The 19331-nt window shown below is 63.7% G+C and overlaps 1 protein-coding gene across 1 annotated transcript; it reads left to right on the top strand.

Moving 5' to 3' along the window:
- The first annotated feature begins 22 nt into the window (after positions 1 to 22).
- On the top strand, positions 23 to 1357 carry GP1BB (glycoprotein Ib platelet subunit beta). The gene is made up of 2 exons (XM_010330559.3): positions 23 to 193; positions 471 to 1357. Exons 1-2 carry the CDS (start codon positions 121 to 123, stop codon positions 1073 to 1075), a joined length of 678 nt encoding a protein of 225 aa, XP_010328861.2. The 5' UTR covers positions 23 to 120; the 3' UTR covers positions 1076 to 1357.
- The last annotated feature ends 17974 nt before the right edge of the window (positions 1358 to 19331 follow it).

The following is a 19331-nucleotide window of genomic DNA, read 5'->3' as shown; positions in this document are numbered from 1 at the left end:
CGGCCTCCGACGATAGCGCGCTATCTGCCGCTGCGGCGCGGGTCTGGGCTATTTCTGGCCCGGCCGCGGCACTGTGGTGGGTGCGGGCGTGCCGGGACCCTGCGGGGGCGGGGCGGCCTCATGGGTCGGCTCTCCCTCCTACGCCTCTCGCTCCAGAGCAAGCCGGGCCGCCGTCCTCTCGCCATGGGCTCTGGTGAGTCTGGAGTCTGGTTGGGCCCCCACCCCGGCTGCTCCCTAGGCCGATCCGGGTTGAGAGGCACCCTGGTCCTTTGCAGCAGGGAGAGACTTGGATCAGACTTAGAGGGCACTTCTAGCCAGCGTACAGGGGTGGTCAGGGTAGAGAGGCTGGCAGGCTACCGGGACGCCGGGCATCAGGGGGCTGGATGGAGCCGGGCCGACGCTCTGGGCGCTCAGAGACGTCGTCCAGGCGCCCCGCTGACTCCCCGGCTCACTGCGGCCTTCCCTTGCAGGGCCGCGCGGGGCGCTGAGCTTACTGCTCTTGCTGCTGGCGCCGCCGAGCCGCCCGGCCGCAGGTTGCCCGGCGCCCTGTAGCTGCGCGGGGACGCTAGTGGACTGCGGGCGCCGCGGGCTGACTTGGGCCTCGCTGCCGACCGCCTTCCCTGTCGACACAACCGAGCTGGTGCTGACCGGCAACAACCTGACGGCGCTGCCGCCGGGGCTGCTGGACGCGCTGCCCGCGCTGCGCGCCGCACACCTGGGCGCCAACCCCTGGCGCTGCGACTGCCACCTGGTTCCGCTGCGCGCCTGGCTGGCCGGCCGCCCCGAGCGTGCCCCCTACCGCGACCTGCGCTGCGTGGCGCCCCCAGCGCTGCGCGGCCGCCTGCTGCCCTACCTGGCGGAGGACGAGCTGCGCGCCGCTTGCGCTCCCGGCTCGCTCTGCTCGGGGGCGCTGGCGGCGCAGCTCGCGCTGCTGGGCCTGGGGCTGCTGCACGCGCTGCTGCTGGCGCTGCTCCTGTGCCGCCTGCGGAGGCTGCGCATCCGCGCTCGCGCCGCGTCCCCGCTGTCGCTGACCGTCCCGCTGGTGGACGAGTCGGCTGGAACCGGCGCGTCCTGAGGACAGACCCGGCGCTGAGCAACGCGGGCCTGCAAACTCGACAGGACCCTGCCCAAGGAGCCCTCGCGCCAACCTGGACCCGCCTCGGCCTCCTCCGCTGCCCAATCCCTCAGACCCGCCCCACCTGCAGGCCCAGACCCACGTGGGGCAGAACTCCTGCCCACTTTACCCCGAGGGAGGCGAACCCGCACCTCCAGGCTTCGGAGGACCGTGGGGCACAATGCGGTCCAGACCCTGGTTCTTCCTCCAAACTCTGGTGCTGAATAAATCCTTCTGATCGGGCCTTCTCTGTCCGACTGACCTGGAAATTCCCCTCGCCAAGCTCAGGAAAAGGCGTTCAAGGGGACACAAGCACATCCTCATATGCCCCTTCCCACGTCAGGGGCAGACAGGGGCCGGTGGGCGAACTCCCCCTTCCAGACACACTCCCAAAAGGCCACGTGGGAAGGCATGAGAGACGTGCTAGGTGACAACGCTTGGGGGACGGCAAGGACTCTGTGGGGGCGGTGAAGACGCTGTGGGGGTGGTGAGGACGCTGCGGGGACAGTGAGGACACTGTGGGGACGGTGAGGATGCTGTGGGGGTGGCGAGGATGCTGCGGGGACGCTGCGGGGGTGGTGAGGACGCTGTGGGGACGGTGAGGACGTTGCGGGGACGGTGAGGACACTGTGGGGATGGTGAGGACGCTGTGGGGATGGTGAGGACACTGCGGGGACGGTGAGGACGCTGCGGGGACGGTGAGGACGCTGTGGGGACGGTGAGGACGCTGCGGGGACGGTGAGGACGCTGCGGGGACGGTGAGGACGCTGCGGGGACGGTGAGGACGCTGTGGGAATGGTGAGGACGCTGTGGGGATGGTGAGGACGCTGTGGGGCAGTAGGATGCCTTTGGGGATGGTGAGGACGCCGTGGGGACAGTGAGGACGCTGTGGGGCAGTAGGATGCTTTGGGGATGGTGAGGACACTGTGGGGGTGGTGAGGACGCTGCAGGGACGGTGAGGACGCTGTGGGGACGGTGAGGACGCCGTGGGGACAGTGAGGACGCTGTGGGGCAGTAGGATGCCTTTGGGGATGGTGAGGACGCCGTGGGGCAGTAGGATGCCTTTGGGGATGGTGAGGACACTGTAGGCAATGAGGACAGTCCCAGCAGTGGACCTAGTCATCTGAGCATGTCCAGGGGATGGTTCTCACGCACAACGCTGGCTGTGAGGACACCGTAGCATCTCAAGGATTGGGTGGGTTCTCTGATGCAGGGTGAGGACGTAGGCCCGCGTTGGCATTGGCATCATTCAGTTCACTAGGGGAGTGTTGAGGCAGGCGAGCAGGGTTGTTTCGGGTCTGTTGCTCCATCTGGGAATCCCGGGACCATCGGAGTGAGAAGACGGCCTCTGTGTGATGGAGCCATGGGCGGTGGGGATTCGTGGAGGGCCCCACAGCGATGAGTGGGCCTTGGGGGTTGCAGGGTCTGGAATCATTGTGTCCTGGAGTGACCCAGCCGCCCACCACCCCTGGCCCCACCAACACCCTCAAACCTTCCTCGCGCCATGTCTCTTCATCCCACAGCAGCAGCCCCAGCCCCAGACCCCTTCTGCCAGTGCGCAGGGCTCACAGCCCATTCCTACCAGCCGAGGACCGTCCCTGTCCCTGCCCACAGCCGAGACCTTCTCCAGGCCCCCAGGCTGCGCCACTCGGGGCCTGCACACACCGTTCCTTCTGCCTGGCACTGCTCCTTGCTCATCTCCTGTGCGTCTGGCGAGTCCTCCACCAGGCTGCCGCCTCCCTTGGGACGGCCTCGCTGACTGCCCAGACCAGCAAGGAGCTTCTCAGAGTCCCCAGTTTCTGGCTACCTACTGCCCTTCCCAGACCCTGGAGCTGAGCAACCAGGTCTTCCAAATCCTCTTCGGGTGCCCAGGTCAGCACAGGGTCCCCAACTTAGGGGGTGACTAATGCCTTTCTCACTATTGGAGCCGGCCTGGGGTGCCAGGGACAGGGTCCCTCTGCCACTGTCAAGTGTGGCCCCCACCTGGCTGGCCCTATGCACAATGGAGACTATTCCCCATGCATCCCAAGAGGCCCCAGATGAGGATCCTCAGGTCCTGGCCACCCGGCCCAGGAAGGCCCTCGGCCCCCAATGGCCATCACTGACCACCACTGACCGGGTCGGGGAGGCTGCCAGTGACACAACCTTTGTCTTGTCCTTTGTGGGACAAGATAGATGGCCCTCCTGCAGGGCTGATGCTATCTCCAGGCTGCCAGTCAGACTTGAGGCAGGAGCCACCCCCGCCTTTGTGCGCAGGTGCAGGGCATCCGGCCCATTGTGGGCTGCGGCCGACTGTGGTCGTCCATCCGGCCTTATCGCCACATCGAGGACAGTGGCCCCCGTTATACAAATGAACTGCAACGCTTGCCCTCCCCAGCGGTGGCCTGGCACCTCCAGAGCTCCTAGTGGCGGTCAGAGGTAAGCGTCATCATACACAGCGCGTGTGCAACACTCTAAACTCAGTCTAAGCAGGGCACAGGGAGGGGATGTGCTCCCCACTTTCCATAAGAAACTGGATCCCGGAAGGGGGCTCTCTGCTGGGCTCCAGAGCTTTCTTTGTGTCTGTGCTGGAAGCAGAGCTGAGACAGCCCCCTGGGACCCCTCTCTGCCTCACTGAGGCCTTTGGGGTGCAAATGCACAGCCCAGGAGAAAGTGGTGCAGGACGGCGTTCAGGCCTGTGTCCTCAAGGTCCACCTGGGGGTTCAAGCAACATCTCAGGCCTGTCCACAGCCAGCTAGTGAGTGAGCGAGGGAGTGACCGAGGCCGTGAACAACCCTAGGCAGGCACCAGAGGGCGCTCGCGGTCTGCAGAAAACGGGGGCTAAGGGGTGAGCGTAGAAAGAGGTGGGCGCTGTGGGTGCAGACAGCGGGGGTCCGCGGAGAAACGGAGGCCTGGAGTCGGGGCGGTGGATTGTCCAGGCTGGCGGCGAGCGGCACCGAGTGGGACGGGGAGGCCGCCCCTCGTAGGGGCGGGGAGGGGGTCGCCGCGTGGCCGCTGACAGACGGGGCGGGATGAGCGCGGCCCCCGCCCCTCCCCTGGCCCCCTGACAGCCTGTCAACTGGGAAGATAAGGGACTTCTTCCGCCGGGCACGGGATGGGGGTCAACCCAGGTGCTCTGTCCCCGTCCCGCTGGTGTTTGCTCGGTAAACACTTATTGGGCCCCTGCTGTGCGCCCCGCGGCGGGGGAGGGGCCGGCAACCCTGAAAGCCTGGGCTGCACAGCCTCTGCCAGGGATGCCGGGGCGGCGACAAGCAGCGGTGCAGGAAAAGAGGCTCTGTCACCTCTGGCTCCGCCTGGGGAAGAGTTGCCTGTGGGGTCCTTCATGGATCCCCTCCAGCCTGGGGCGGCACTAGCCTCAGCTTCAGAGCCGGGCTGACCCCCATGAGCCGAGGCCTCACTGGGGCCCCCGTGGAGGAGGAGGTCGTGGGGAAGGTCTAGGGAGCTGAAGCCCCAGCCACGTGGGGGAGGACTGCACCCCCTGCCCAGACAGAGAAACAACATTGGAGTGGGTGGCGGGGCCCTGGGGGCCCATAGCTCAGCACAGCGTCTGCGCCCACCCCCTGTGTTTCCGATGGAAGACAGGCTGAAGGTGATAAATCACCGGGTCCCACCCCCACCCACCCCGCCAACGGGTGGGGAAGGGGGGCTTGCATGTGACAGAGATGGGGACTGAGAGAGACGGGAGCCACGTCTAGAGGAGAGACAGAGACAGTGGCACTGTGGTGGCCCTGCTGACATGGGCCAGGGCCCTTGCTTGGGTGTCTGGGCTCCGCACTCTGGGTGCCCCTGCCGCAAAGCCCATCTGGAAACCAGCTGACAGCCACTGCACCCCACCCTGGCTGACCCCCAACAGGGAGGTGGAGGAGGGAGGCAGACCTTTGCAGCCATAATTCCGTCCCACCCTGGAGGACCATAAATCAGCAGGGGCTCTCAAAGCACTGCCCACCCCAGGCCGAAGGAGGGGCTTCAGGGTCACTGGTCCTGGGGACTGGGCCTGGCCTTGGTTGTGTCTGTCCCTCTTTAAACAGCCCTGAAGCCAAGGCAGGCAGATCACTTGAGGCCAGGAGTTCAAGACCAGCCTGGCCATCATGGTGAAACCCTGTCTCTACTAAAAATACAAAAATTATCCAGGCATGGTGGTGGGCACCTGTAATCCCAGCTACTCAGGAGGCTGCAGGGAGAGGATGGCTTGAGCTCGGGAGGCAGAGGTTGCAGTGAGCCCAGATCACGCCACTGCGTGCCAGCCTGGGTGACAGAGCTAAATTCTGTCTCAAAAAATAAATAAATAGAGGCCGGGCGCGGTGGCTCAAGCCTGTAATCCCAGCACTTTGGGAGGCCGAGGTGAGTGGATCACAAGGTCAAGAGATCGAGACCATCCTGGTCAACAAGGTGAAACCCCATCTCTACTAAAAATACAAAAAGTTAGCTGGGCATGGTGGTGCGTGCCTGTAATCCCAGCTCTTCAGGAGGCTGAGGCAGGAGAATCGCCTGAACCCAGGAGGCGGAGGTTGCGGTGAGCCGAGATCGCGCCATTGCACTCCAGCCTGGGTAACAAGAGGGAAACTCCGTCTCAAAATGAATAAATAAATAAATAAATAAATAAACAGCCCTGAGGAGAACCCCAGCAGCCCCACCCCCAGCCCAGCACAGTCTACACTGGAGGTACACACTCACATCGTTACTTTCTCTCTCCAGACAGGAGACGTCTGTGGGGAGTGACTCTGTGTCCTCATCAGGAGACCCCCTGTTGCTGGCCCCTCAGGAGCTGGGAGTCAGCATGTGCCACCCAGTGAAGCCCTCCTGGGGGTCGTCTCTGCCCAGGGGAAGTGCCTCCTTCCATCCTGTCTTCCTGCCACCCCCCTCCAGGGTGCTGAGGGCCAGCGGGACAGAAGGTGGTGAGAGATAGGCCAGGCGGGCCCCCACAAATGAGTGCACCCCCTATGCATACACATAGGGCAGGTGCAAAGTCAGTACCCAGTGGGAGAAGCTTGAGAGGGCCCCGGGGAGTGCTCCCTGGAACTGTGGGGTGTCCTCAGCACTGTAGTTCCAGCTGGGCCAGCCTCCGCAACCCCTCTCCAGGGTCCATCCTGCAGATAGCCCCCAGGGTCCCCGTGGTGGGCACAAGGGCATTGTACACAAGGAAACACCAATGTCCACTGTGACATCACCCCAGCTTGTCTCAAAGAGCCATAGGGGTTGGGAATGGGGCTGTTCCTTGCCTAGCAAGACTTTTGGAGATGTTAGAATTCTGCGCCTGGCACTGACGGTCCTTGGGCTGGCCTGGGCTTTGTCCCCTGGACCGTCACCTTCATCCTCAGAGCAAACTCTTGAGTCCAACACTGGCAGTGCCTCAGGGGAGGGCTTGGGGCGTGCAGCAGCTGGAGGTGTGCCTGGCTCAGCCTGTTTGGGGGTCTGGCTTTTCCAGAACGTTCCAGGGAGAAGAGAAAGAGGAGAGTAGGGTGCTGGGGTGTCAGGGGAGCACATCTCCCATCATCAGTCGTTCACCAGTGTGCAGTCCTGTCTGGAACCCGCCGGCCGCCGGGGTCGAGAGCTGCAGGCTGCAGATCCCTTGGCCCTGGACCCCCACCTGACAGAGGCACCACATCCTCTTCCATCCCTCCTGAGGGGCCAGCTCCCTCCTCCCCCGACTGGGATTCCCCCAGTACGAAGTCCTTTGACGTTCACCTAGCTGTGTTTAAGCATGTCTGACAAATGGAGGGACTCCAATCCTAGCAGATTTGCAAGAGGCCGGGAGGCGAGAGCTCATTCAACCACAGGGGCCAGCCTCCCCTGCCCTCCCCTGGCTGCGTAGGTGCGACTCCACTGTCTTCGTCCCGCACACAGGACCTTGCGGCCGGCCCCACAAGGTCACTGCACTCCTGGTGGGATACAGGAACCCTCAGATATGGGAGGATCTGGAAGGGAAGCCGTCAAACTTTACCTGATAGATCCCTGGGATGTGGGGGCACAGACCCCAGGGCACCAGCAGGTCCCCATGACAGCCACTTCTCTTGGCTGGGCCATGTTGACAGAATTAGGGTGCCCGCCTCTTGGGGAGAAAGGTTCAGCCTAGGGCTGGGGGTCCAGTGAGCCAGGGGAGAGGGTCCCGGGCAGCATCAGCCCACAGTGCAGACCAAGGCTTCTGCCCTGCCCCATGCGGCCACTGTACCTGCCTCTCAGGGCAGCCCAGGCTGGGGTGGGGCTTCAAGCAGATGCCTATGGGCAGATCCAGGGCTGAGCTCTGCCTGGGTGTCTGCTTCAAAATCTATTTAGATGTGATTTATATTTGGGGGAAGGTTGCTTTTCTCTATGCTTTATTTATTTAAAGATGCTCTTGAAGAGTTCCAGCCAGTCCTTGTGGATGCCGAGGAAGGGGCTGCTGTCTGAGCAGGGCCAGAGAGGGGGGGGATACCCCGACAGCCGCGCCTGTTCCAGCATGCCTGCCCCGTGCCCTTACTGCCCACTTAAAGTACTCGCTTGGCACAGACTGCACTGGCTTCCTCCAGGAGGGTGTCCTGGGGGCCAGGGCCGGGAAGGCACCAGTGCCCAGAGTGATAGGTGAGGCCGGGGGACCCGGCCACTCTTAGACCAAGCAGGTTCCAGGCATCCATGCTGAGGAGTGGGAGACCATTGACTTTCTTTGTGGGGAAAGTGGGGGCAGACCTGTTCGTGGGAGCCCAGGGCCTCCCCTGGCACTAAATGCCTCACTTGGGTACCCCCCTGCCCTGGGGTCCTTGGCAGGGGTCCTTGGCATGGGACTCTCTGGTATGGGAATCCCTGGTCTATGGAACTCTGGTCTGTGAGTCCGTGGTCTGGGGTTCTCAGCCTGGAGAGTCCCGCTCTGGGTCCCTGCTCGGGGAGTTCCAGCTCAGCAGGTCGACAGGTACCTACTCGGGATGTGTAGTCTAGGGGTCAGCGATCGGGCCTTTTCTCCCTAGGGGCGCCAGGGATGTCTCTGGGACATCAGTCAGCCCCTTCTCTGTGAGCCAAGGAGCCACTGCTAACGGGACTTGTCCCAGAGGGCCACACTGTTGAGTCCCTTGTGGCAAGGCCAGCAGGAGGACCAGCTGGAGCACAGAGAGCATCCCCAGATCACAGGCAGAAGGACGTTTCCCGCTAAGGCCAACCGGAAGACTCCACGGACCTCCCAAGTCCTAGCTAGACTCAGTGCTGCTGTTGTAAGTGCCCCTGGGTCCTCCCAGTCCTTCCTGGATCCTCCTCGCATCCGCCCTGAGTGCTCCCGGAATCCCCCTGTGGTCCTCCCCATGTTCTCAGGCGTGTACCTGGACCGGCGTGGCAGGTGGCCGGAGCCGGAGTTTTGTTGACGCCTGTGGAGCCACAAACCTGGAACCTCCCCGGGGGTTGGCAGTGCCCAGGTGTGACGGCAGGCCTGTGAGGGCTCGGGCTGCATGGTCTTGCTCCCTTACCACTGGTGCCTGGGTGTGCTCAGTGGCCGTCTGTGTCCCCTGGCCTCCGGGACAAGGCCAGTCAAGCCTCGGAGGAGGTGGGACCCCAAGGACAGCCAAGGCGTCACCTGCCCCAGCCCTTGTTCCCACGTGCCCCATCTCCCGATGCTATCCCCTGTGTCAGGCAGTACCAGCTCTGCCTCTGACTCCCCATGCAGTCGCCCTAGGGCCCCTCCCCGCCAGCGTCCTCCTGGGCCTTCTGGGGTGGGTGAGAACGTGACATGCGGGTCCGGAAGGCCCCCTTCCCTGGGAGAGGTCACAGCCCCACAGTGGGTCACCCTCAAGGCTAACCACTCAGCTTCTGGGTGGCAAGCCTGCAGTGGCCCCAGGCATGCCAGGCCACCTTCTAAGTGTGCCAGTGCCACCACTGTGTGTGTGAGTGCGGATGTGCCAGAAATGTGCAGTCCCACCTCGCTGTCTGTGTCCCATGCCCCCGTGTGTCCTCACACCTCCTGCCCCGCCTCCCCTGCCGTGCGCCCTTCATGGTAGCTCGGCCCTGCCCGCTGCTGCACCATGTGTACACAGAGGCTTATTTTCTCTGCCTTTCGGGCCAGGGGTGTGCTCGTAAATCGTGCAGTCGATGACACATTTATCCCACAGGCGGCTGGCGGTGTGAATTTATGGCTGCACCCCCTTCCTGGCTGAGGCAGGACAGGGGCTGGGATACCTCTCAGGCAGGAACCTCCAGGCCACTCCACTGGGCTGTTGGGGGGCCATGGAGGCAGGGGCTGGGCCAGGAGGGACTCAGGAGTGTTCCCAAAGTCTCATCTTGCTCAGAAACCCTGCAACTTCAGGGTGCTCAGGGCAATGAGAGGCGAGGCCACTCTGCCCAGGTGAAGGCTGGGGGCCCAGGAGCTGCCCGCCTGCCAGAGGCATGGAGGCCCAGAGCCCAGCCCAATGTCCCGCCTCCATGCCCCCTTCCAGTCGCCTCCTCGTCTTCCCACCTGTCAAAGAGGGGACAGCTTCCCTGCCCCAGGAGAGCAGGTGTGCGGGCGGCCCCCTCAGGGGCTGAGTCAGCCACCTACTGCCACTGGCCCTGCTGGGAGCATCCAGATTTGGGGAGGATTGTCGGAAAGGGTGCGGGGCCTCGAGGGCAGCTGGGGCTGCACACAGGGAGGAGGAGCAGAGAGGATGTTGAATCAGAGCAGAGATTCACCTGCCCTCCTCTGCCTTGTAAAGATGGGGAAACGGAGGCCCAGGGAGACCAGAGTTCCCAGGCCGCATGGGTGGGATAAGAGGGCCTCAGGATGCCAGATTCCTACTCCCTAGTGCGCACTAAGCGGGGTCCCGGGCACATCCCTCCCTGTGGAGCCTCCTTTGTCCTGCAAAGTCTGGAGGTGGGGCCTCCAAATGAAGGCTCAGCAGGCAAGCTGGTCCCATCAAGGCGACAGCTGGGGGCTGGGACCTGGCTGCCTCCCCTCTGTCCGTCGGTCTGTCTGTGTGCAGGGTCGGGTCTCCAGGGGACCCTCTGTCGGCTCTCAAGCTCCCTCCCATCTCAACTCTCGCCCCCCCCGCACCGCCCGCTGTCAGGATGAGGGATGGCCATGCCCCTCCCTGGCCCGCGGCCCCAGGCCCGGTTCCCGCTCATTAGCCGCTGACACTGTTTGCTTTCCCGCCCTGGACGCCCACCCCGTCACAGGCCATTTCTCTCGGCGCCCCCCAACCCTGAGGGCCTGCCCAGGGGTCCAGGGTGCCGGGCTGAGGGGGCTGCCGGGTACCGGGCAGGACCTGCATTCGGCTCCCAGAGCAATGGCCCCATGGAGCGCCGACCCCATCGTCACCTGCACCCAAGAGATGGGGAGCCACAGGCCACCCTGAGCCTCCCATGGCCCTGCCCACATCACACGGACCAGCCACAGCCACTTGGATGGCTGGTGCTGCACATGGGAGGGTTTCCGATGAGTACCAGGCCCACTGCACCCATCTCTGTCTCTATCACTGCCCCTATTCTGTCTTCGTCTCTCTCCTGGGTCTCTGTCCCCAACCCCATCCTATGGAATGACCACTGAGCCACCAGCCCCATGCAGAAGTTACACCCCCTACCTGGAGCCCCTCTGTCCCCTCAGGCAGCCCCCAGTATACAGCCTGGAGGGTGTGGGTCCAGAGCAGCAGGCACCCCTCCCTCTGACACCACCCCCGCCCCCAATATGGCCACAGCTGGGCAGCATCAGGGCCCGCAGGCCAGTGGCAGCCAGTCCTTCACTTAAAAATGTGTTTGTGATTTCGGCGGCGAGGCAGATAACGGTGACGAATGGCCCGCCTGCCCCCCAGGGCCCTCAGCCCATCTGGTTTGACTTTGGCCTGTCGGCGGTGCCCTTGGGCCTCACCCCTGCCCTCTAGCAGTGCCCTCAGAGCGAGGAACCCCTCAACTTGTGCACACTCTGGTCTCTTGGCTGGAAACGTCACTCCCTTGCACCCGTCTGTCCTCCTATCACGGGCTCTTCTGGCTGTGCCCATGGGAGCCACCCCTGCAGCACTGGGTGGCAGGCCCTGGGCAGGGGGTGGGAGGGCACAGGCCCAGCAGGGACGGGGGCATACCCAGCCTGGGCCCCGAATCCCCTCTGTCCAGTGCGGAATAGTGGGCGCTCACCCGAGGCCGGAGGGGCCGAGGCTAAGGTAGATGGAGTGGGCCAAGACAGAGAGAGGTGGCCGGGCGGCCATGGCAGGGCCTAGCCCTGTGAGACAGCCCATGTGGTCATTGTCAGAAGGAATTTCTGACAGGGCTTGGGACCCCCCTGACCATCGATTATCCGGCAGGAGGAGTGGCTTCCGGGTCCGGCCGTGGGCTCAGCTGAGAGGTCAGTGAGGTCAAGCCCTAGAGCCCCCCTCCCCCAGTCTCCCCTCCTACTCCCTGAGGGCTCCCCAGGTGGGACCACAGGGCGTGGTCAGGGGTCCACTAGGGACTGGAGTGCATGCATTCCTTAGCACACCTTCCCAGTCCACCTGCTCAGGTCACAGACAGACCTGACCGTCAGAGAGGAGATAAGCAGAGGTGGGGGTGCTCAGAGGTCCTCTGGCCCATCTCAGGGTTGGGGAGGGGCTGGTGTGAAAGTTGGGGGAGGGCATTCAGGCGGGGCCGTGGGAGGCAGCCCTCCTTGGGGGCATGGGGCACTGCTCCGTGCCCCGCCGCACCCTCCTGGCCTGCTCCCTGCCCTGTGGTGAGGACAGCTGTAGGGGGAGGGGCGGCGCCATGTCAGGACCCCCCGCCCCCTCCCCCAAAGCAGGAAAATCCCTCTCCCTTAGTATCACATTGTTGAGAATTAACTTTGTTGAAATAAAAATTGGTCGTGGTATTAACTCGGCCTCGAGGATTTTCTCTGGGATCCCGGAGGCCGCAGTGGGGTCAGACGCCCATTCCCAGGGCCAGCCGCTGGCTCGGGTTTCAGGGGCTCCAGCGACCGCAGATCCTCGGGACACAGCGCCTGCTTCCTGCGAGTTGAGGGAGCCACTCCAGCCCTGCCTTCTGCGGCCCCAGACACGAAGGGTTCGGCCCAGACAGTGAGGGTCTTAGGCATCCATCCGTGCCCCTCCCCTGTGTCTCTGTGTCACTTGGCAGCCCTGGCTATTGAGCCACAGAACGCCCCTGCCACTCCACAGGGCTCTGCCACGGCCTTGGCTTCCCCACATGTAAAACGGGAGATTCACCCCAGCACAGGGTGTCGGGGGCCTGGGGCACAGGCAGCTGGATGGTCAGACATCCCAGAATCCTGGGGCGGGTCTCTCCGAAGGGCACCAGGCAGCCACACAGGCACAGCCTCGCTGGCCACGGAAGTTGGTACCCCCAACTGTGTGCCAGCGGAGCATAGGTGCCTGCTCCCAGGGAAGCAAGCAGAGAGTCCATGCGTGGTGCGGAGAAGGTCCAGCAGCCCTCACACGACACGATTCTACACAGACACAGATCCGAGAACTGCTGGGTTCTCACCCCACGACATGGTCCTCGATGGACGGAGGGCAAGCGCTGCCGTGTTCCCGGGCCCCGACTCTGGAGTGCGTATTCCTGCAGGGGGAGTGCCCATGAACACAAGCTCGAGGGACGGAGGTGGGGCCTCCTGAGGGCCTGCGGGTGGCTGGTCCTGCGTCCCAGTAGCCAGGGGACAGGCGAGACCTCCCAGCCGGTGGGCCCCTCGAAGCCTCCTCTGCCCACATCCCAGGCAGTGTGTTTTCGGGGGTGGGGTGCAGCCTGGGAACGGGCTGGTTCGGGGGCCTGGGAACGGAGGCGGGGGCCCTGGCGGGGGATGCACCAGTGGGCCCAGCTGTTGCTGCCCGGCTCCAATTCCCACTCTGCACCGAGGCCTGTCCCTGGGGCCGAGGCCGGTGGTCTGCCTGGGAGGGAGTGAGGGAGCGTGGGGGCCATGTCTTCCTCCAGTCAGTGGTCCCCGGGCAGCAGAGGTAGGAGAGAACCGCCTTGGAGCTGAGTGGCACAGCCCGAAAGTAGGGAGTGCTCTCAGGTCCCCCCAAGCCCCATGTGCAGCAGGTCCCAAAGCCTGCTCCAAGCCTTGGAACCACCCCCCATCCCCTCACTGGCACTGAAGCCCACCTCCTCCCCGGGCCTCTGTTGGCGGACCTGGCCCCAGCCCACACCCTCCAGGCCTCTGCTGTGGCTGCTCCTCCTGTCGAGAGACCCTTTGCACCAGGGCCATCCTAAAACTCCTACTTAACCTGCAAGACCCCATGCAAGTGTCCCTGCCCCAGGACACCACTTCAAATACTGGGTCCTCTGCCCAGCTGGTGTTATTCTCTTTACAAGGCTCCTAATGCCCCTCAACTGGCACGAGGCTGAGCACCAGACTGGGGTGCACACCTCCACCCCCAGAAACAAAAGGCTCACTCCTTAAGGAGGCCTCCTTCCCAATGCCTCAGTTTCCTCATCTGAACTGTCCTTGGCTGACGGCATCCATGTTCCTATGGGAGCAAGCTTGAGCTCTGGGTGGGAACCCAGGGCACTGGGGCCTGGCTTCCACCTGTCCAGTGTTCCGAGCAGGGTGCAGGGATCCTAAGAGGCTGGGCCAACTGGGGGCTCCTCTAAAGCAGGAGAGTGGGTGCCCAGCCAGCCAGCCCAAAAACACTTGGCTGGTTTCAGCTGAGGCCGAGGGCAGGCAGAGCTGCTGGCGGGGTGGGGGCCAGAGCGGGAATCTTCTTACTCCTAAAATCCCTCCCGCCTGCCCAGCAGGCCCCAAGGGAAGCCCCATGATGCGGGAACCTGATATTTTAAGACTTAAAGCAAATGTTTCTGGAGCCCGAGCTGGGCCTCGGCGCCCGCCCGGGCCTTGTGGGGGCAGGGCCAGAGGGGAGGAGAGAACCCCTGCCCTGAACCAATCCTGCCCCTCCCTGGGCGGCAGTTTCTGGTGACAGGAGGTGGGGGCGAGGCTGGAACCCCTTTGGCACCTTGAGGTTCCCTGAAACCTGAGGGCGGGGGACCCGCTGTGGGCTCTTCACTCTGCTGGTCCTGCTCGCGGCTGCCAGCACCAGATGGGAGCCCTGAACCCCTCTAGGCCTGGCTTCGCCTGGCCCGGAGCCCACAGATACTCCCTTTCCCACCACCAGCAGGGCGGGCATGTTCACGTGCTGCTTTTGAGCCACGGGCAGGAGCCACCTGGAGCTCAGGGCTGACACCTGAAGCTTCCTGGCTGAGAGGCCAAGAGCTCCGGGATCGATTGGTGATGTCTGCCTGGGGTGCTGCAGAATTCCCTCACTTGGAACTGCAACATATGGAATCTTGCTCCGTCGCCAGGCCGGAGGGCAGTGGTGCAATCACAGCTCACTGCAGCCTTGAACCACTGGGCTCAAGGGGTCCTCCCACCTCAGCCTCCTGAGTAGCTGGCACCACAGACAACCACCGTGCCTGGCTAATTTATTTTATTTTTTTTTAATTTTGTAGACAGGCTCTTGCAATGCTGCCTAGGTTGGTCTTGAACTCTGGGACTCAGGTGATCCTCCCTCCTCAGCCTCCCAAAGAGCTGGGATTACAGGCATGAGCCACCCCACCTGGCCATGATAGGGTTTCTTTCTCTGTATATAGAAAGGACTCCCCATCGCCTGGACCACAGAGCAGCCTGATGCTCAGCTAAGGCTGAATGAAGCTGGCCTGGGCTCAGGGGCGTGAGTTCCAGACTCCAGGCCCCACGCTGGGACTCAGTGGTACCATCCTCCTTCTGGGAGCCTCCTGGGAGCCCTTGAGGGCTGGAGCATCACAAGTGAAGGGGTGACTGGGTCGGGGACAGCAGAGCAGGGAGGCAGGGGCTGTGTTGGCCAGTGAGGGATTAAGGCCTAATAATGAAGGCCTTATCTCAAAAAACGTTTCAGAGGCAGGCCCAGCCAGGCCCAGCTGGGAGCGGGGGTGTGCGGGAGAGACGTTCCCCAGCTTCTCCCAAGGTAGGCCATCCTAAGGACCCCGGCCCCCACCCGCCAGCCAACAAGCCTCCTCTCCACCATGTTACAGGTGGAAAAACCGAGGCACAGGGTGGGGACAGTGCTTCCAGAAAGCCTACAGCTGGCCTGGCCGTGTGGACTCTTTCCCCACCACCCGCTGAGGCCCTCCTGCCTCAGTCTGGAGCAGGGACGGAGCTCTGGCCAGCTGAGCGTGAGTCCAGCGTGGCCATGTCCCGTCTCCAGGCGCTGCCTGCTCACCTTGAGCCCCGACTGTCCCATGGGGGCTTGGAGGGTGTCACCGCCTGACTTTAGTCTGCTCCTCGCTGGCCCTACTGTGCGCCCTTGAAACCCGATGGAAACCTGCCTAAACCATGAACGCAGGAATGGCCCCTGCTTCCTAGCTAGCCCAGGCACTCATCAGCCCTCCCCTGGCGGGGAATTCCTTGTCCATGCCTACGGGAAACCCATGTCGGGCAGTCCCAGGCCTGGCCCTATCACTCACCTCACAGGACAGTGCTGGACTCATGCTGTGAGGACAGACACATGACGTCACTGTGCCTCAGTTTCCCCAGCTCTGAAATGGAGATGGGAAATATTGAGCTTTCCAGCAGGTCTTGAGCCCAGGTGCCCTGAGCTGCCCAGAGGAAGGGTAGCTGGTGGGAAAGTTAGGGGTGGCGCCCACCCTGGGCCTCTGTAGCCCCACTTCCCACTTTCGGGGCCCAGATGTTATCCACAGGCCCTTGGTCCAGCCTCTCGCCAGGTTCAGAAGCCAGGCCGCTGCTGTGGGTAGACTCCTGCTAGGCAGTGGGGGACGGGGAATGTGCCTGGGGGGGTGTGGGGGCGCTGAAGCCAGGTTGCCTAGGGGGCCTACTGCTGCTGGCAAGGCCCGTGACACCCCCGCCCACAGCTCCGCCCACAACCCCACTCACAGCCCCATCGCTTCCTCTCAGCATTTTGTTTCACCCTCTGGGCCTCAGTTTCCCCACATGTGTCTTGGGAAGTGACAGATGGCAGATCTGGAGGTGAGGAGAGGAGAGGGCATCCAGGCACTTAGGATTGAGAGAAGAGGCAGGCAGTGAAACATGGGGGGCTAGGGTGGGGAGGAAGGAAGTCCCCTGTCTGTCCCCTCCAGAGGCAGAGAGAGGTCAGGGGCTCACCAGACCGAGTGGAGGAGCCAGGATTTGAATGGTGGGCAGGACGCCTCTATGTGGGTGGGGGGGCTCCCCCTGCCTGGGGCCGGAGTGCCGGCCACCACCCGCTGTGGCGTCCTCTGCAGTTCACGCTGGCCCTCAGCCCCTGTGCCAGGCTCCTGTGCCCCACCTGTCAGGTGACGTCCCTTTGAGCCCCTGGCACCGGACTGGCCTGGGTGGAGTCCCTGCCACCTCCGCAGCCTCAGGCAGCATCCCAGGCACCCAGAGCCTGCTTCTAGGCCTCTTTGAGGAAGGCCAATGGCTGAGAACTAAGGCCGGGGATCACCGGAAACCTGTCCCATCCTCAGCCCCAGACACTGACCACAGAATCTCCTGTGGGGCTGTACCCTGGGTCCCTTCCCAGGTCTGTGACCCAGCCAGAGGCTACAAGTGACAGGCTCAAAACCAGGCCCCCTCCTCAAAGCCCGTGGAACCCATGGGATGTCCCCCAGCAGCCCAGGGTGGAGCTCACCCGCCTGTCCACAGGCAAGGGCAGGGGAGGGCACGAGGTAGCAGTGAGGCCAGGCCCAGGATGCCCTCGCACCAGGCCCAGTCCCCACCCACAGCCCCCCTCTGCCCATCCCCAGCCCCCTGGCCCAGCCTGGGTACCCGGGCTCCAAACCAGAAAAACTAGACTGAGAGCTAACAAGCCTAGGGTGAGCAGTGTGCGCAGGGCCTCAGAGCTGGACTTCTGTCCCCAAAGGGCCCTGAGGCCCAGGGCAGGAATGATAGGCCCACCCGACCCTGAGCTCAAGGCCTGCCCCACCAGGCACCCCACATTGGCCCTGTGCATCCCCCAGTGGAGGGGATTTCCACCTGCCAGCCTGCACAGTGAGCACTGCTGTGCCAGCTGCCCCAGATGCCACAGGCCACCTCTGGGGAGTGGGCTTCTCATCGCTAGGGGTGTACCAGAAGCCTGGCAGGCTGGCCGGGTAGGACTGACTCCCCAAAGGTTCTGTTCAGAGTCCCTGGACCCAAGACTCCCTTCCAGAGCCTAAGGCGCTAAAATTCTGTCCCCCGAGATGGTGACATGTTTCACGGTGTGCACAGTGGTGGGCACCTCGTAGGGGCTGGGCAAACACTGGCTTATTCAATCAGCACACACCTCAACGGCGCCCGGGGCGGCTGGGTACCTCAGGCTCTTCGGCCTCCACCCTCCCCCCCGCCAGCCCTCCCCATTCTCTCTCTCAGGGTCAGGCAGACCACGGCAGCCCGCAGTGCCTCACACAGGCCCCTCCTCTCCTGCATTCGCTGCTCCTGCCCCAGGACCCTCGCACAGGGCCACTGCTAGGAACTAGGGAGGATTTCTCTCTTCCGTGTCTGCTTGGTATTTCCAGTGTATGTGCAGATTCTTAGCATGACATTTCCTCTCTCCAGAACAGACTGGGAGAGAAGGCTGTGCTTTGGTGGACGGCAGCAGGGGCAGCTGGTGAGAACCGTTCTCAAGGGTGGCAGGCAGAGGGAGGGGTGCGATGCTGGGCTCCCAAACAGGCCAGGGGACCTGGGGCCCAGGATGCCACCTGAGAGGCAGGGGAGGGCAGCTGAGGGAGGGAGGGATAGGGACTCCTCCCTGGCTGGCCCCTGTGCTGTTCTTACAGCCCTGGACCCAGTGATGTGGGGCTCGAGGGGGCTCACCTGACAGTCAATTGGGGAACTAGAGGCCAGGACAGGAGCCGAGGACCAGAGGGGACTCCAGGGGACACTGGCTTAAGCGCCATCAGCTGGGCTAGTTGAGGAGAGTTTTGTGGGTTGTTTTTTTTTTTTTCTTTTTGTGGGAGGGGCGGGCCAAGGACCATCGCGCAGGGCAAGATGGGGCCTGAGGGTGGCGGGACAGAAGAACCCTGCAGGGACAAGGGACAGAGGGACGCCGGTTAGGGTTGGGCCCATGCACAAGGGCTCAGCCATGCTGCCAGTGCCGAGCTGGCCCGCCTTCCCCCGGCCTGGCAGCACATTTAGTCGTGGGCGCAGGCAAGGGCAGGGGCCAGGGCTGCCTGGAGCAGGGCGGGCCGGGCACCCAGCTGTCCTGTGAGGACACGCCGCCCTACCCTCGGACCGTGCCACCGGACACTCACATGACCCAAGTCTGGCCGCCTGCCCGCCGGCACCCCTGCCAATCATGCTGACCTTCTTCCCGCTAGCACCTGCTGGGAGCTGACAGAGGTCTCTATTCCCGGCCAGGCGCCTGCTCAGGTTATATTTAGGCCACACGGGTGGGGGCTGGGCCTCTGACCCCCCTCTAGGCCCGAGCAGGGGCAGCTGGGCTGCCGACGTAGGCCGCTCACTGCCTGCAGGACCCCTCCCTTCTCCCATCCATCGGCCGTGTGCAGGCACCGCCAGGCTTCATATGGGAAACAGGCTCGGCCCAGCTCTGAGCTCCTGGTCTAGGGACGATGAGGCTGATGGCACCAGAAACTCAAGGGAGGCCAGCACGAGGCGACGGGCCCAGGAGCTCAGCTTGGGTTGGGGGCTGGCGGGAGGCCCAGCCTAGCCTTTCAGCTCCGGAGGCTCAGACATGCCATGAGGTCATTCCCTCCTGGGAGCTCCCAGAGCCCTGCCCGAGGGGATGCTGAGCCCCAGGCCCTTCCTGCTCAGCCGGGGCTGCAGCCCTCTTCCCTCCTGCTGCCCAGGCAGGATGTTTCAGGGAGGAAATTGCTCCTGGGAGGCCACCCCACCCCCGCTGGAGTCTAGGGCCACTTCCTGCCCCACACGGGCCTTGGTTCTGCCCCTAGTCTGCCAGCCTGGGACAGACCCCAGACTTCCTGTCCCTAAAGCAAGGAGGGACAGGGGCGTCTCAGCCTTACCTCGCCTGGGAGGCACAGTTGGAATCTCCTGGATCCCAGGACCTGAGGACCTCACCCTGGGGCCCCACATCCCCTGCCCAACAATGCTGGTCAGAGGGAGGCAGGGCCTGCCCGGCCCCCACGCCCAGCCTTCCCCAGTGCCACGGAGCCTCCTCCATGTGGGTTTCACTTGGGCACCACCTGCTGCTCCGCTGCCCCTGTCCACAGGGCCCGGGGGCCTGGGCCATGCCCAGCCCAGCCCCAGAAGCTGAATGGCTGCATCAGAGCACCCTCCTGGCTACAGCCCTGCAGGGCTGACCTGGGACCAACGGGCTAGCCTGGATCTGATGGGCCCTCCTAGCAGAGGTCATCAGCCACCTCTGTGGGCAGCCCCGTCCCCAGGGAGGCCACT

Source organism: Saimiri boliviensis, chromosome 21 (genome assembly GCF_048565385.1).
Source record: "Saimiri boliviensis isolate mSaiBol1 chromosome 21, mSaiBol1.pri, whole genome shotgun sequence".
Lineage (NCBI taxonomy): Eukaryota > Metazoa > Chordata > Mammalia > Primates > Cebidae > Saimiri > Saimiri boliviensis.
This window is presented reverse-complemented; position numbering and strand designations above follow the sequence as displayed.